The sequence below is a fragment of the Netta rufina genome (genome assembly GCF_964035555.1).
Source record: "Netta rufina genome assembly, chromosome: 13".
NCBI classification, from domain to species: Eukaryota; Metazoa; Chordata; class Aves; order Anseriformes; family Anatidae; genus Netta; species Netta rufina.
The window spans coordinates 20,423,033-20,438,821 of NC_140136.1; the positions used below are offsets into that span (position 1 = coordinate 20,423,033).

General features: G+C 39.9%; 1 protein-coding gene across 1 annotated transcript in view; it reads left to right on the forward strand.

The window, feature by feature from the left end:
* The window catches only part of ZNF536 (zinc finger protein 536), a gene marked incomplete at its 3' end in the record, with an annotated part of 201,361 nt that extends 186,990 nt beyond the window's left edge, over window positions 1–14,371 (forward strand). The window contains exon 5 of the mRNA XM_084294944.1: window positions 14,139–14,371. Coding sequence (XP_084151070.1) covers window positions 14,139–14,371 — 233 coding nt within the window. The remainder of the gene's footprint in view (window positions 1–14,138) is intronic.
* Window positions 14,372–15,789: the final 1,418 nt, after the last annotated feature.

Here is a 15,789-nt window from a genome sequence, read left to right on the forward strand (position 1 = left end):
CCCTCAGCTCTGGGTCTGAGCCCTGCTCATGCTGGCCAGTCGCAGCGTTTGTTGGTCTATGTGACAACCAGCTGGGCTCAGGGGGACCCACGGTGATGTTAGAATTGCCACCCTCCCAATTATCTGCCAATGGCCTCCCACTGGCAGAGGTAGCTCTGGCAGCGCTGCCGGTGCAGGTGATGGGTCTGGTGTCCTCCTCAGAGCTTCCATCCTTCTGCACCAGGAACCAATACCATGTAAAGATAAATGCAAGAAAAAATACAAAAGGAATGAGGGTTCAAAATGAAACAGTGGCATGTGTCAGCTTTTAGCACCAAGACAACCTTCATGTATCTTTTGATGAGTCTTTTTAAGTAATGGTTAGATTATGAGGCCTTGGTTCAGAGGCAACTTATGCTCATGAACCATGTGACCATGTGTGCATTCCCACACATGTCTGCAGGATGACTTACAGGCTTTATATTATGCATAACCTTCAGTAATTTGCTGAATCAGGGCCTAAATACTGAAATAATCTTTAATCGTGCTGGCTCCACAATGAAACTCTAGAAGCCACATTTCCCTCTCAGTGTCTTTCCATAAGACTCATCAATGATAATGGAGTTACATTAGGCACATCTAAAGTTAATTATACAGTTACGTCCCTCTTGGCCCCTGTTTGTCAAAGAGAATAGGGTAAAAATATTCTGTTTTCTAACATCTATTTTTTATTTTCATTTGGATTTTGGTCTGCAAATCAGATAACAGAGTAAAGGGCACGCTAAGAAGACCATGGGCAGGTGGGTCTGGATATTTGTCAGCTGTGAATGAGCTTGGGAAATGTTGTGTTAAGAAAACGTGCAGAAAAAAATAATCTATAAAAGCCAAAGGAAATTGAATATTTAAGGAAGTTTGTTAATAAATGATAGCAAAGCTCTTCTTTTGTAAAATGGCTTTAAGGTGTGCTGATTTATATCAGAGTATGGGTCTAAAGTTATGCTTTGACTGGTAAAATAAATGCTAATGCTCACTAAAATGTCAGGAATTTGTAACATAGAGACAAGATGAGTGAAGCAGTAGATCTACAAATTCTGCAGTTCACTGCAGGTTCAAAAAAAGAAATGTAGTTTTCTATTTATTTATTTATTTATTTATTTTAAATTGTCATTATTGTTATTGTTATTTTTGCCATGATCTCACAGTTAAATATGGTGAACCCAAATCCTCTATCACAGGTGCAGGTATCTGAATGTTTTGCTTTTGGTATATCTGCACAGTATGGAGGGATGCCAGGTTTCTGTGGGGATCCAGTAGCTTTGACATACTCCAGTTTACAATACCTGAAGTGTGCTCAGCTGCTAATGCATTTTGCATGCAAGATCACTGTGCTTCAGTGTGACAGCTAAGAAAAATATAATTTTTATTTTTAATTGGAACAGGATATGATTTTGCCAAAAAAAAAAAAGAAAAAAGAAGAAAAAAAAGAAAAAAAAAAGAAAAAAACATTTTTTTTTTTGTTAAAGGTTTATTTCACAAGAGGCCAGTCAAAAACCATCTAGTACTTAATAAAGCCAGATTCCTTCCTGTGCGTTCCTGTGTGACCCTGTGGAAGCCGGTGGGAGCTGCGTATGAATACTGAGGGCAGGATTTTGCCCTTAGGACTGAATTTTCCCACCGACTATTCTTTTAGACTGTCTTTTGATTAACAATCTGTTTGCAGCAGGCTAGGGCCAGAGAGGTGGTATATACCCCACTGCTCAAGTCTGTGGCAAAATATTCTATGGAGAGCTACTTAATAAAAATCAACTTGCTCCACTAGTCATTGAGAAATACCTCAACTGTTAGCAATCAATTGAGGGCTGAGTTTGGAGAAAAAAAAAAAAAAAAAAAAAAAAAGCACAAAAGGACATCAAAGAGGTTCTCATTCCTAGTCTATTGCTCTATTTAAGGGTCCTATAATTCGGTGAGGTTGTGTGCTAAATAATTTGTAAGCCTTCAGAACATCCAGGTTATTGTTTGTGGACAGATGGTGCATCACATTTTATTGCTTATTCCTTCTGTGGTTTCTCATATGCAGGACTGATGTGCACTCTGAAGTCTTTGTTTCCTTGCTAAAATCTCTAATCTAAAACAGGCAATCAAGCACACAGACAGTGCTTCAGAAAGCATAATCATAGTTTTAAAGGGGGAGGGGGGAGGGAGGGGGGGGAACATTTCAACTGCAGTTAAGAAGCCGATGCGTTCCCTGACAATGCAAAAGGTTATCAGAAGTATTAAAATAGGAAAATATATATAGAATTCAGAAGCCTTGAGGAGAGCCTGGGCTTGATAGCGGTGTAGGTGTGCCTTTTCCCGGAGTACCTGCTTTGTATCTTGCTCTTGGCGGAGCTGGAGCAGTGAGAGCCTTTGGAGACCGGCTTTTGCTTTCACCTTGCCCCCCGGGACTGGCAGTCTTTGTCTCCTACAGGCAAGTAGCAGCCGTGTTGTGATCCTGGAACCGTGGCTGCCCCGAAGAGTTAAATCATGTTGATATACAGGAAGGAAATGGAATAGACTAACTCCGTTCTTTTCTTCCTACGGATTTTTCTTTTTATTCTGAAGATAGAATTACTGTTTGTAAGCATCTGAAAGTCATTAGTGGCTCTGCAGTCTGTCAGGTGCCGACGCAAAAAACTGCTGAAACTGAACGGGTTCCTGTGCAGAGTGCTGGGAATTTGTCATGTGCTGATGAGCAGTTATAATAATATATGAGCAAATCACAAGCATTCTGCAAATTAATCAAATTTTTTTTCCCTTCTCCCTTGTCTCTGGGAGAGTGGCTTTGCCGGCAGACGTAGGTGAAGCAGTTTTACTCACAGATGGTAGCTCTGGCATCAGATGGAATTTATATAACAGTAATTCTGATTTCCTGCCAAAGTAGCACTGAAAACACCAGGGAGATTGTACAAGACAAGTCATGTGGTTTTGCTGAGCTTGTTGTGGGAAGTTTAAGGGAGGAAATCTCAAATTTTCCTCTTTGCATTTATTGTTTTAGCCTGAAGGGCCAGAAATTGTACGCCATTCTGCCATAGGCGAAATCCAACACATCTTTTTTTATGGATTGCGCTGAAAGAGTGCTTCACAGCTGTTAAAACTGCTGGCAGGGGGAGAACCACATGCCTCCTTACCCTTTCTCTTTCCTTACAAGAATTAAAGGAGGGAGGGTTCAAAAGGTTGCCGCATTACACGGTGGGGAGAGGCAGGGTCTCCCTCTGCAGGAAGCAGTGCCATGTTCACTTACTGCTTGCTGCTCCACAGGGCCTTGCACAGATGGGGGGCTCCCCGCGCCTCCCTCCTGATGGAGAGCGCCTTGTTTCCTGAATGAGGTGACCTCAGTAGATCCAGGTTGTTGGCTGCCTACCTGCCAGCAGTTCCGGTGTGATCACTAAAAGGCAGAAGGGGGATTTCTTTTTTTTTTTTTTTTTAATTCATCCAGGGCAGGAGTGCGACAAGCTTGTTCTGCTGCCGTATGTGCAAGTGTGGTGGCAGGTCCAGTCCTGACCTTGGTCAGACCCGCTTGGATGTGTTAAAATTGCAGGGTCGTGAAGAGGATGTGAGAACAGAATCAGACCTCGTAGCTTTTGAATAAGATTGTCTTTTTTAAAAGCAAAAGCAGTCTTCCCTAGAAAAATATTACAGTACTCTTCTAATAGCAGTGTATTGAGTAATGCATGGGGCATCGCAAGACTGCTATGACACTAAAAGAAAAAAATAGAGGAGAGCAGAACGGGAGAACTTTCAGGGGCTGTTTTTAATAAAGAGGTGAATTCTTTCTGCAGTAGGAAAAATGATAAAAAGATGGCGTATCAGCTACATTATGCAACAAAGTAATGCTGCTGTGTTTTTATAATGTAAGGCACTGCCCATTTGTTTTGGTTTACGTGACTGCAGTGAAATAAGTGGATTAGACTGAAACTTTAGCATGCTTCATTGCAGCTGGTTGCAGACATCTGTCATTCCTCAGCCATACATTCTGTATCATGCCAAGAAGAAAAAGCAAAGTCTGACACCTTTCATTTTAGAAAGCCTTTTATAGAAAAGAAAAGGAGAAGGGGAGAAAACATTTCCTTTGTGACTTAATAAAAAAGACGCTTTTTCTGTGACAACCTCAACAGTACTTTGCAGAGGGAGAGGTCCAGAAAAGTTGATGCTCAATTTATCCTTTGCAGAGTTAATTTTTGCTGTTTGAGCTCCTGATTCATTGAACGGGGTATGATTAAAATAAATGTTATTTGTGCGAGTGCACGTGTTCCACTTGTTCGCCTGCATATGAGGCGCACCTGGCAAGGTACAACCTGTCTGTCTGTCAGGCGTGCCTCAGGCCAGGCAGACAAAACCCCACAAGTGGGTCCTGGGGGCAGTTCAGCAGAATGGGGAGTGGGGCCGTGAGCCACTTGGGGCAACTTGAAGGATTAGCTATTAGAGAACTGGGTATTTATTTACTTAAAGTGGTCTGTATTACTTCAGTCTCTTTACTAACGTGTCATAGGTAGAGAGTCATGAGTTTTGTGACAAGCTATAATGTCACAAAATACCACCTAAATTACCCAAGTTACATAACAGCTGCAATTAAAGGAGAATATGTTCATCCTACATGGCATTATACCTGCAGAAAGCATTCATTCTATCTTCATGTCCCCCTTCAGCAAACTTAATAGCACGTGCCTTGCTCTGTGTCCTCTGGTTTAGGTGACTGGTGGGACATGGGACTAGTGGAGGGTTCCTGGTTTTTGCCTTTCTGTACATTTGGGGGCAGCCATTCACATGGGGCAGACTGTGCAGTGCCCTGATCCAAGCTAGCTGAGGGCATGACATGTTGAAATGTGGGCAGGAAAATTTTAGAAAGCTGAGTCTGGGATTTTTTTTAAATTCCATTCCACCAGATAAAATAAGCTCAAGACAGTTGCCCAGAGTGAAAAAGAAAATGCTATTGCATTTATGAATTGCTAGGCAGAATAAAGGCTATTTGGTAGCAAACTATAATCACTGGCAAGGCCTTTCCTATTAGCAACTCTGAGCTGCATGAAAATCCCAGTGCCACCAGTACAGCATTTATATCATAGCTACATTAAATCTAAATAGAGCTTCATACTAGAAGTCCTAAATGATTCCTGAAATAATAAATACTTACTGAGACAATTAAACAATATGATAGAATATCAGACAGAAAACTTGTGAATGACCTAGTAGGAAAACCAAGATATTTTGCTCAAGGGGTTAGAATGTGAACGTGCTGTTATTAACATGATTAAAACACGTAAAGGAGTGAATAGACAGCAATTAACTGAAATATGTAAGTAAAGAAAAGGTGGGACACCGAAGATGTAATTTTGATAAAGAGAAGAGCTCAGGGTTTCTTAAAGAACAACCTGCTGCTTGCATGGGATGGGAGGTGAGGAGGAGGAAGGCCATCGGGAGCTGCAAGCTGCTTGCTCCCAGGCTCAGGTGCTCCTTTTCCTCAGCTGCATGGCCTTGCCTCTGGGCTCAGGGGAAACATAAGATAGATGCTGCCAGAACTGCAGGCTAATGCTTGTGGTTTGGGCCAAATGTTATGAGTTTCGGGTTAGGAAGCTGATTGCGATTGAAGAGTTTCTGAATTGTAACCATTGCCATTATAAATTCAGTCAGAATTCATTGCAGCTTACTCTATACAACAGGTACCGAGTGCCCTTGATAAGAGCTCTGTCCTCCACTTACGTGTGTAAAACAAAGTAAATAAATATGAAAAATTAAATATAATTAAATTTACCAAAGCATGGGACAATGATAGTCTGACATTTCAAGCTCAATCAATGACAACGTTCCCACTAACCTTGTTTGGAGCGTGCTGAGACACCAGGCTCGTAACTCATGTTGTCACAGCCAGAACCAGGCTGGTGCTGCTGGGCACGGCCACCTACTCAACATGGGCGGGTCTGTAGAGAGCAAAGTCTGAAGCTGTTTTTCATGGGAATTTTGGCTTTACAAGGTTCATGTAATGTTCCATATTTGTTTAAGAGCCTTTTGTCTGGTAGTGATCCTTTCCCCGCCCCCCCCCAAAGAAATATCCCTTTCCCTTCTACATCAAAAGTTGCTGTGTGAAAATCTTACTCCCCTGAAAAAGAAGCAAAGTTTCTGTTTAGTGTCTGGAGCTGAACAAGCCTGCAATTTTTTCAACTTTTCAAGAAATGTAAAATGTTTGTTTTCCTCAGAATTGCAAGTCTGCATTATATTATTGGTGACTTAAGCTCTTTTGTAATTGCCTTGTATTTAGTGTACTGCAGAGGGCCAGCAAGTTCCTCACTTTATGTCCAAATAGAAATAATTTCCATGCTTTACATAACAAAGCATTAGTGTTAAATTAGTGATGTTTTCCATAATTTTATGACCAACTTGTTTAATAAGTTTAAAGCATGCATGTGAAGGAGAGTTTCTACATGTTACTCTTTGTTACAAGTGTCCATGTGGTCACTAGCCTCTGTCCCATACCCATCTACCTTTGGCTGGTTTGCATATCAAGTTTTTGTGTTTTTCTCTGCCCTCTTTTGGTTTAAAAAAAAATAATAAAAACAAAAAACAGTTTGTGACAATGACTGAGTGTAATCTATTCAGACAGGAATTGGACTGTTACTTTAAATGCAATTTGTGATTTTGGGGTCATGTGTAAAATTAACTCAATCTTTTAATACATTCTAAAGACAGAGTTTAGCATCAACTTTTGCTTTTCCCTGTCATCATTAAACACTTCAATATGCTTATTGGTAAGTTGAAATAGCTATTCTGTATAAGTTCTGTATAATATACTAAATCAATAACAGAATCCACCTTTGATCATATTTCAGAAAAGCCACATAGGTATCTGAGAGTCTAATTTGCTTCAATGAATGGAGGGGTTGGCTTGTTTGTTTGTGTGTTTGTTTTAAATAAGATTCTTGGAAATAATTTATTTACAGATGAGGTCTTCTATGCTCCAGCTCTTCTGCAGCCAGTGATGGTTCAGTCCTTTACCACCCTGGCACTGCAGTCACCTGGGGGACCGAGGGTGCCGCTCTCTGCTTGTTCCTCCCTAGCAGCACACAAGTGCAGAGGGCAACGTGGTGGCTTTGAGCTATGGGGTGACCTGAGGACGGTGCCATGCACCTCACTGCTCCCTACAGGGGACTCCTGCTGGATCACCAGCCTGCTATGATGGACTTCACAGGTGGATGAATCCTACTAGTTTTAGGGCATTTCTCTCCAAAAATACTCAATGCTTTTATTTAGGATGAAGCTGGTGGCTGTATTTTGCCATGATCTTAAACCCAAATTATCTTTTCCTAGTTAAGGTCTTTCCTGTAATGTGCAGAGAGAAAAAGGTTTCTCCAGGTGGCAGTTAATGCTTTCAGACCTGAGCTGTCCCAGAAGCATTTGCTCTGTATTCCCTAGGGGGAATTTAGGTAACCAGGTTTCTCTGTTAAGTGTTGAGGTGATATAGGATGAGTTCGAGTCTGATGCCTCTGATAACAAACATTTCTTCCAGTTATTTTTAGGACTATATGTATTGAAATATATTGTATATATGTATATGGATTGAAACTGTGATTAATGATGGACCCTACTTGAATGGATGGTGGTAAGTGGGCTGCTTTAGGTGTCCCGCAGCAAACACACAACCCAAAGCCTTACCTTTGGCAGCTGAAAATGTTCCTAGGCCTTCCTAAAATGCAGATATTTATGCTTCTCTATATATACTTCTACAGTAAATCATCCAAAAAGCCTTAGAAAATGCTTTTAGTTTGTACAGCTTTTCCTGGTCAACTTAAAATAGAGGGTTTTAAAAATCTAATTTCCTTTTTTTGTAATCCAATAAACATATAAACTTCACAGAATATTGCAATTTTCCCAGAAGACCATGTTGGTTGGTCCTGGACCTGTGTGTAAATACTTTTGAATTGTTTTATAAAAACTTTTATTACATATATGAACCTGATTGGACATACTTTAATCTGTCTGGTATTTTGGGAGTTTCATAAAATGCATATTTTGAGACCAATAAAATGGAATGGCTCTCAGAGCCATTATTGTCTATTGGACAAATATATCTATTCGGCATTTTCACATCCATACTCTTAGGCTCCAGATCAGAATGGCTTTAGAGCCATTCTGCTCTCCTGGGTAATACAGACAGGGTTTGGGACGTTAGCTGTGGATAGTAAATGTATTTATGAAAATTTATATGTTAAAAAAAGGAAATCTCACTAGCCAAGATTTAAATGAAAATAGTTCTCCCTTTGCAAATGCTCGTTATTGTGCTATGATAGTGTTACTTTAAAATGGGAGTGCTTACAAAGGCTCTGGAGTGGCTCAAAGTCTTTTGGACTTGTTTTGTGGAAAGCATGTGGCCATGTTTGCTAGTTACTATTTCTGTGGCAACATACGGTTCTTCTGTTTAAAGGTGATTGTGCCTCAGACACAAATTTACATGGGAAAAAATATTTAAAGTAGCTCTTTTTGTGGCGGTTGGGCTCAATGCAGGTTTGCGTGCAGCTTGTTGACCTTGGAGTGGAGCTGATGTGTGGTTACAAGGACCCCTTCACCAGTGACTTTTTGGGACAGGGCATCTCAGTGCCATCCATCCTATTGCACTGCAGCCAATCCTGCCAAGAGTGCCTGGCCATAGCCCACGGCAGTCCTGGTTGTTTGGGATTGCTACAAACCTCCAGCATCCAACATATGAACTGAAGAGATCTGTCTCCAAGAAAGTCAGACCTTTGGGGCTTTTCAAGTATTTCTCAGTGAGGGAGTCATTTATTTGCTTTAAAGAGCTAATGGCTGTTGTTTCTGATTTTCACCGCAAGGATATTCTTAAACTAAGCAAAGAAATATGAAATGAGTTTGCCGTATTGCATCCCAGTAAATGCTATAGCCATTGGCCATCTAAGGAAAAACATTGTCAGATAATCATAGGCATTTTTGCTTTTAAGGGAACAAATGTCATATCTAAGAAACACAGTATTTTTGGACTTAATTATAATTTATAGTACATTGCATAGCATTTGTTTTCTATTCATCATTTTATTGCTCTTCTGCTTTTTCGCTAAATTAATGCATTGAATTGTGTGTCTGTATGTGTGTATCTGTGTGAATATATGTACAGATATGCAATATAATAAAAAGTGGTGTAGTGGGGACAACAGACGGCTTGTGTGTGATGTATTATTGGCGTTTTTCTTTCAAATTACCATTTTCTTGCTGCTTTGGGAGAAAGCCATGATTTTGCTGTGATTAGTACACTTTTAACAATCTGGAATAAATTCCTGATCTTATTCATGTGACTAGTCCAATGCCCATTTTTATGTTTTAGTGCAAACCCCTACATATGTGCCTGTAATACCACGAAAATACGATGTTTCTTTGCAGAATTTTTTATAGAATTTGGATGCTGATCAAAGATTTTTAGAAGTGGAGAACTAGTGCAGCTTGACCACGTAAATTATTTTTTTTTTTTTAATGAAAAAGACTTTAGCATGTATTGCTCTTTCTCTCTCCATCGTTTGTGTATTCCGTTGTGCTAATCTTAAATAATGGATCCATATCAAAGTTAATAAATTAGGAACTATTAGCAATTTGGATTACAGTAAGTAGCCCAATGACACTATGTTGATATTGAGTTTTTTGTTTTTCAACAGTACAGTTTGAGTTTTAAAGATAAGACAAAACAAAATAGGTTTGGCAAATATTTGAATCCCTAACAACTCAGTAATGGGTAGCAGCTTTGTTTAAATCCCAGGGCCCGACTTTAAGTGCATTTTCCTTTAAATGGTCATAAAAAACAGACTTTAAGATCCATGATTTTCTCAAAACCTTCATTTCTGCCTCCATTCGATTGAAGCACTGTGTTGCACTACATCAGTCATGCCATGTTATGAAACCTAATGTGATGTGACAGATGCAGGCTGATGTGATGTGTCACAAAGCAACGTATCAGATCACAGACTTGAAAGAAAGAAAACAAACTTTTCTTCTCAAAGTCTAAATTAACAAAGCAGCATATATTTTTTTAAAAGATGGACTAGTTTCAAACACTGGGGGATTTTTCTATATACTGGTTCCAGAGCAAGGTTCTCTGTTCTGCCCAGGAAGTATGTCCAGTCCAGGCTCCTTGCTCTCTTCAGGGTACAGTTAAAATTAGGGACAGTCCAAACCATCTCAGCACTGCTGACCTTTCTGGGCCTGATCCTAAAACGTTTGGATTGCTTTCAGAGGACTGGTTCAGCAGGTGCTGAAGGTAATCACCCCTTCTGAGGCAGTCTGCCCCACCTAAAACTGTTACAGTTCTTGGAGTCCAGCTACCATTGTTGTCATTTTAACTATTTTATTAATATTATTTTGTGCAAATTCAATATTCTTAGTATCTCAGCTTCGGTCAAGAGGATTACGAAGTCCCTTCACACACTTAGTTGCATACTTTGTAGCATGTTACTCTGTAATGGGATTATTTCAGCTGCAAACATTATGCTGTCCCCTATCCTTTTTGATTTTTGATCTGAGAAAGATGTACCATAATTTGTTCTCTTTGTTGGCCCACCTTTAACCTAATTCTGTTCACGACAGATGCAATGCATTGCATGTTACCTCCTGAACTATCAAGAAGAATTTTTTTTAAGGGCTTTCTTATAATTTTATTGAAAGATATATACTGGGTAAAATATATATGAACTATAGCATGCTAAGAAAGAACCTACCAACCACTGCTAGATAAAATGTTATAAATTTATTGCCAAGTTATCTAGGAAGGGTTATTTTAAGAGCCTGCTGCCCACAACAAGTTTTTGAGCTATAGTTAATAGATGGGCTACCTAAGAGAAATGGGCGTTATTCTTCACCCCTTAGTTACAAACAAATTGCAGATATTGTCATCTTTGCAAGTGAAAATAATCTCTAGTTTTTGTACTACTTCTGCTGTAAACAATGTACCACTTGCTTTCCTATGACCCTCACTCTGTATACATATTTATATATTATTCATACTAGATTAAAAATGAATGTGCTCTTTACCACAGTTGTACTGCATAGTGACAGTACAGATTAACTTATTGTGTACTTACTTTTCACAAGGCAGTGATGTGAAATTTTGATGGCCTGAAAAAGTAAGTTGTGGGGGAGGCAACGCAGAACTGAATCCTTCTAGGTGCATTTTATATTGTCTGATTTAGTAAAGTTGGTTGAATTAATAAATGACATTCTCTGTATGGAGTTACACAGGCTTGAACTTGGTTGTTGGTGGGCAGAAAGTGTTTGCTTCTATCCTGGCACATATGAGGCTGTTAGTGCCATCCGTGCTCTGTGGATTCCTTGTTTAAAATTTGTGGGGGGTAGTCCAGGCACAAATTGGTCATTTAATGGTAGCTGCTTATGGGCAAAGAGTTAAGAGCTGTCTGGTGAGATCTTAAGCTGTTGGCTAGCAGTACACATTCTAGCTAGAACTGACCAATTTTTTCCATGATTGTGTCCGTGCTCCCTGCGTGCTGCTGGTGGAAGCAGTTATCAGATGTTATGTCCTGGGCACATCCAGCTGTTGGCTGTAGCAGCATACAAGGTCCAGAAGGGCAGGATAGTCTTTGGCTTTTTCCATAGCATTGGTAAGAATGGAGTAAATAAGACTCGAGGGCAAGTTGTACCATTAGTCAAATCTTAGCAGCGCATCTTCCATTCTTAGCAAAGGGCAGTCATTGGATGGTCAAACGAACCACAGGGAATACTGGAAGGGAGCTGGTAGTGTGGTGTGGATACAATCATGCTAGTGATTGTGACAGTGGCAGGCCTTTATCTTTTGCAGAAAGGGAAAAACCACTTCAGTTCTTCACAGAGCAAGTTTCCTTCTCCTTTACCCAGTGCTTCATCTGTTGTTTCAGCACTGTGTGTGTTCACAGTGTTTCAGCACCTCCCTGAGCGGAATATGCAACAGCCACTGATTTCCCTCTGGTCAGAGGTATTACCCTGGAGGGAAAAAAAAGAAGAAAAGAAAGAATCCAGAACTCAGCTGTGAATTCTGGTGACTGTTTCTATCTCTTACAATTAAAGAAGGAGATATAATGATTTTATTACTTTTGTTGTTGTTGTTTTTTCCCTGAGTTTCCAAGTATTTCTAGATTTTCTGAAACAAGATCCAATTTTCTCTGGACCTTCTTCACATCCAGACAGTTTTGAGAGGGCTTCCAGTTTTCAAAACTAATATATTCTATTTTTTTCAAGCATATTTGTGGTCCTGTATTGATTTTAGGACTGATCCTAAGAGGCACTAGGGACATCTTCAGGCTCTTGTTTGACTATTTCCTCATATCTTTCAGTTGATTTTTTTTTCTATAAAAGCCCAAACCATTTTCTGTAACTTTTTCTACATAGTTCTTTTTTCCATTGCTATTGCTATGAAATTTTCCACTGAAATTTAACTTTGTAAAGATTAGCAGCTTGTAGATTTCATTGCTTTTTCCTTATGAAGTTGTTGATGGAAATGTCTTTATTTACCCCAGGAGAGAATGAGATCAACCCAATCTCTGTCCCCAGATTCATGCATAAATGTGCATATTAGAGGCCTTGAGGGTTGGCCACCCTTTTGGCAATCTTTAAATTGTAAAAGCAAAGGATGGAAGGACTTTTTCATCCTTGTTAAAGGAAACTTGCCTGTAGTCATGAAGCATTGGTTTTGGGTAACTGTGTACTGGACTTGATGCTTCTTTACTCTGAGTAGCGGGCAGAATGTTTGGGGGAACTCAGCCTGGTATTTTTGTTGTTACAGTAAAAATAGCAGATTATTTGCGCAACCCAAAGCACTGCTGGTTCAGGTGAATTTCCTCTGCCTGAGATGCTCATGCTTGTGTGCCACCAGCAGTGCAAGGCTAAACCCAGCCAAGGCTAACTCCCAGGCTGTGAGTGCTGCGGGAACATTCCTACTCCTGTACAAAGCAGCATTAGACCAGTGCATAACCAGTATCCATTTGCTTTTCCATTACATTACCACCTAAAATTGGTCCCAACCCCTTCCCATGAAGTGGGGAGTGTAGTCCTCTTCTGCTACACTAGCATCTGGTTTGTGCCCGCTGGGTAGTAACACAACAGCAGAGGAAAATGTGCTCTTCAAATGTGGAGATAGGGTATTGTTTTTCACTTATTCTGGCTTTATGTAGACAGTCTGGCACATTTATTTATTCATTTATTTGAGCAAATTAAAGCAAGCTAAGTGCATTTGACCTCAGATGGTCCTGGTTTAAGTTAATTTGAGAGACAAAGCTCATAAAGTTCCAGTAAAACACATCAACAACTTCCCAGCATAGGTTGAAATGTGATTGCTGAAACATAACCTCCAAAACCAGATACAGCATGAAGATTCAAAGTCACAATAATCTGAAAAATATGAGAGAGCGTAGTGATAGAGTTACTAAAAGTGATATCTTTCATTCATGCCTTCATTTTGCAGACAGTTGCTATTTCACACACAAGAAGTGCATCTATCAGATTCTGTGCATTAACATTCCTTTTTTAATCTGGTTTGGACATTTATTTTGGAGCTGGTGATAACCTTGTGCCCCAACCCTGCAAACACATCTCTGCTTGTGTTTCTTTACTCACAGGAGTAATCTCACTGGAGTAAATATTTGCAGGTTTGAGGCCTCGATTATCTCAATCCATTATTTCTTTCCATTAAAAAATAATCTGTGTGATTAAAATAAAACATACAGTTCTTGACTCAGAAACTCACCCAAAGACAAAGTATGGTTGTATGGTTATTAGATGAAGGGTCTGTACATTGTCATCCCTGAACTGCACTTCAATAAAAAAGATAATTAACAAGTCTAGAAGGCAGTCTAGTACATGATTGCACCATATTTACAAGAGTTTAGTTTGGATCATGGGCTGACAGATTTACAGCTGGGTGTGAGGAGGGAGACAAAATAGCTGCACTTTTCCCAAAAATCTGAAGCAGAGGCTTTTAAAAATGCAGTTTCTTGAAACCAGCAAATCACAAGCAGCACAAATTTCTTATTCTTGCTGAAGTCACACAGCAACTTCCTTCAGCAGGAGGGCTTTCAGCTGTGGCGTGTTTCACCAGAACATTTACTGTAAACAGAGAAAAACTAACCAGCCTTTTGTCCTTTGTGCAGGTCACCGGCCCTTCCAGTGCCGATACTGCCCATACAGTGCCTCTCAGAAGGGGAACCTGAAGACCCACGTGCTCTGCGTCCATCGCATGCCTTTCGACAACAGCCAGTACCCGGACCGCAGGTTCAAGCGCTCCCGGGCAGACTCGGAAGCCCCAGGGAGCCTGGAGGAGGCTGCAGGCCGGGTGGGGGGCTCAGCTGAGCAGGCCGAGGAGGGTGGCCAGGCCCAGGAGTAGGGCTGCCAGGCCCAGGAGTAGCGCACCCGGCCAGGCCCTCATGCTGTGCGGGGCTCTGGCTGTGTACTGGGCCTGAGGTGGCTGGCTGCACTGCGGGCAGAAGAATTGTGTGCCAGCTTCCAGATGTGTACAGGATGCTCCCAACATTTAAGTATATATATATGGATACGTATGCACGCACGCATATATATATATTTACACACATGTGCTCAAATACGGTCATATACCCATTAAATATATATCTACATTCGCACACACCCACACGATCCCTCTGTGTGTGTGTGTGTGTGTTTAAGTATATATATTACACATGCAAAATAAATCTCCAGCCCTTGAAAATGGCTGCTAAACTGTTACCTGGCAACAAGTACTTCCAAACAATGTAGGTGGGATAATAAAGTGATCTAAAAATGCTAGGGGGCCGTTAGTTATTAAAAAAAAAAAAAAAAAAAAAAGGGCAATTTCAAACTTTGAAGTGGTCTTTGTCCAAAACCAATGCTCTTAACAGAAAAAAATGATAGTGTCTAAACGATTTAGTGTTGCCTTGAAGATTGAGGGGCTGTGTGTTTTCATTGTTGAAAACACCTTTATAATATGACACCAGCTGCTGTCATTTGCCTAGCATAGTAATGAGATGTGTTGGTAGACTGCCATGGTGCCAGTCTGACTGGAGCTGTCATTGCAGAGAAAATCAATTTGAGTGGTGTTGCAACTGCAGTACAGGAGAAACCCTAGATGGCCCACAAGCTAGGGTCAGTACTGACCTGTACTGACAAGTATTGCGATATTATGTTTTCCCATTTTTCTTTTTTCTTTTTCTTTTATATATATATATATGTATATATATATATATACACACAGCCAAATGAATCAGTGGTTAAAAAATATCTGCATCCCAACATGTGACTGCAGATTTGAAGTGTAATTCCATTTTTTTTTAATCATCTTGCAGTATTGAGGGAAATGCTTTTATACTTTTTTTTTTCCTTGTTGATGAAGAAGTAAGTTGCTATAAAAGTAAAAGTACAATATATAGAAATGTTGTTTAGTGAAACTAGTCAGCCTTATCTGTAGAAGGTGCTGGTGAGAAACAGATTTTTATTACATAGAGGGTTCGTACTTTTTCTTTTTCTATTCTTTTCACGTTGTTTTCTATTAAATTTCCTTTAAATTCCTGTTTTTATACTTAAATGAAGGATTCCCTAGCCACAGTTAATTTTCATGTGTTAGTTTTTATATAAGTGTTAAAGACATAGCGCAGAAGTTTCTTCTGGAGCAAGCTCTTATAAAGTAGCTTCACCAACACTATGAATCCAAATTTCCTGCTCTTTGTCTCTAATGAAGAAAAGTGTTTTAGCTGATTTTTTTGTTTTGTTTTTGTAAAGCAAATCATTTATATATTTTTTGCAGATTTTAGC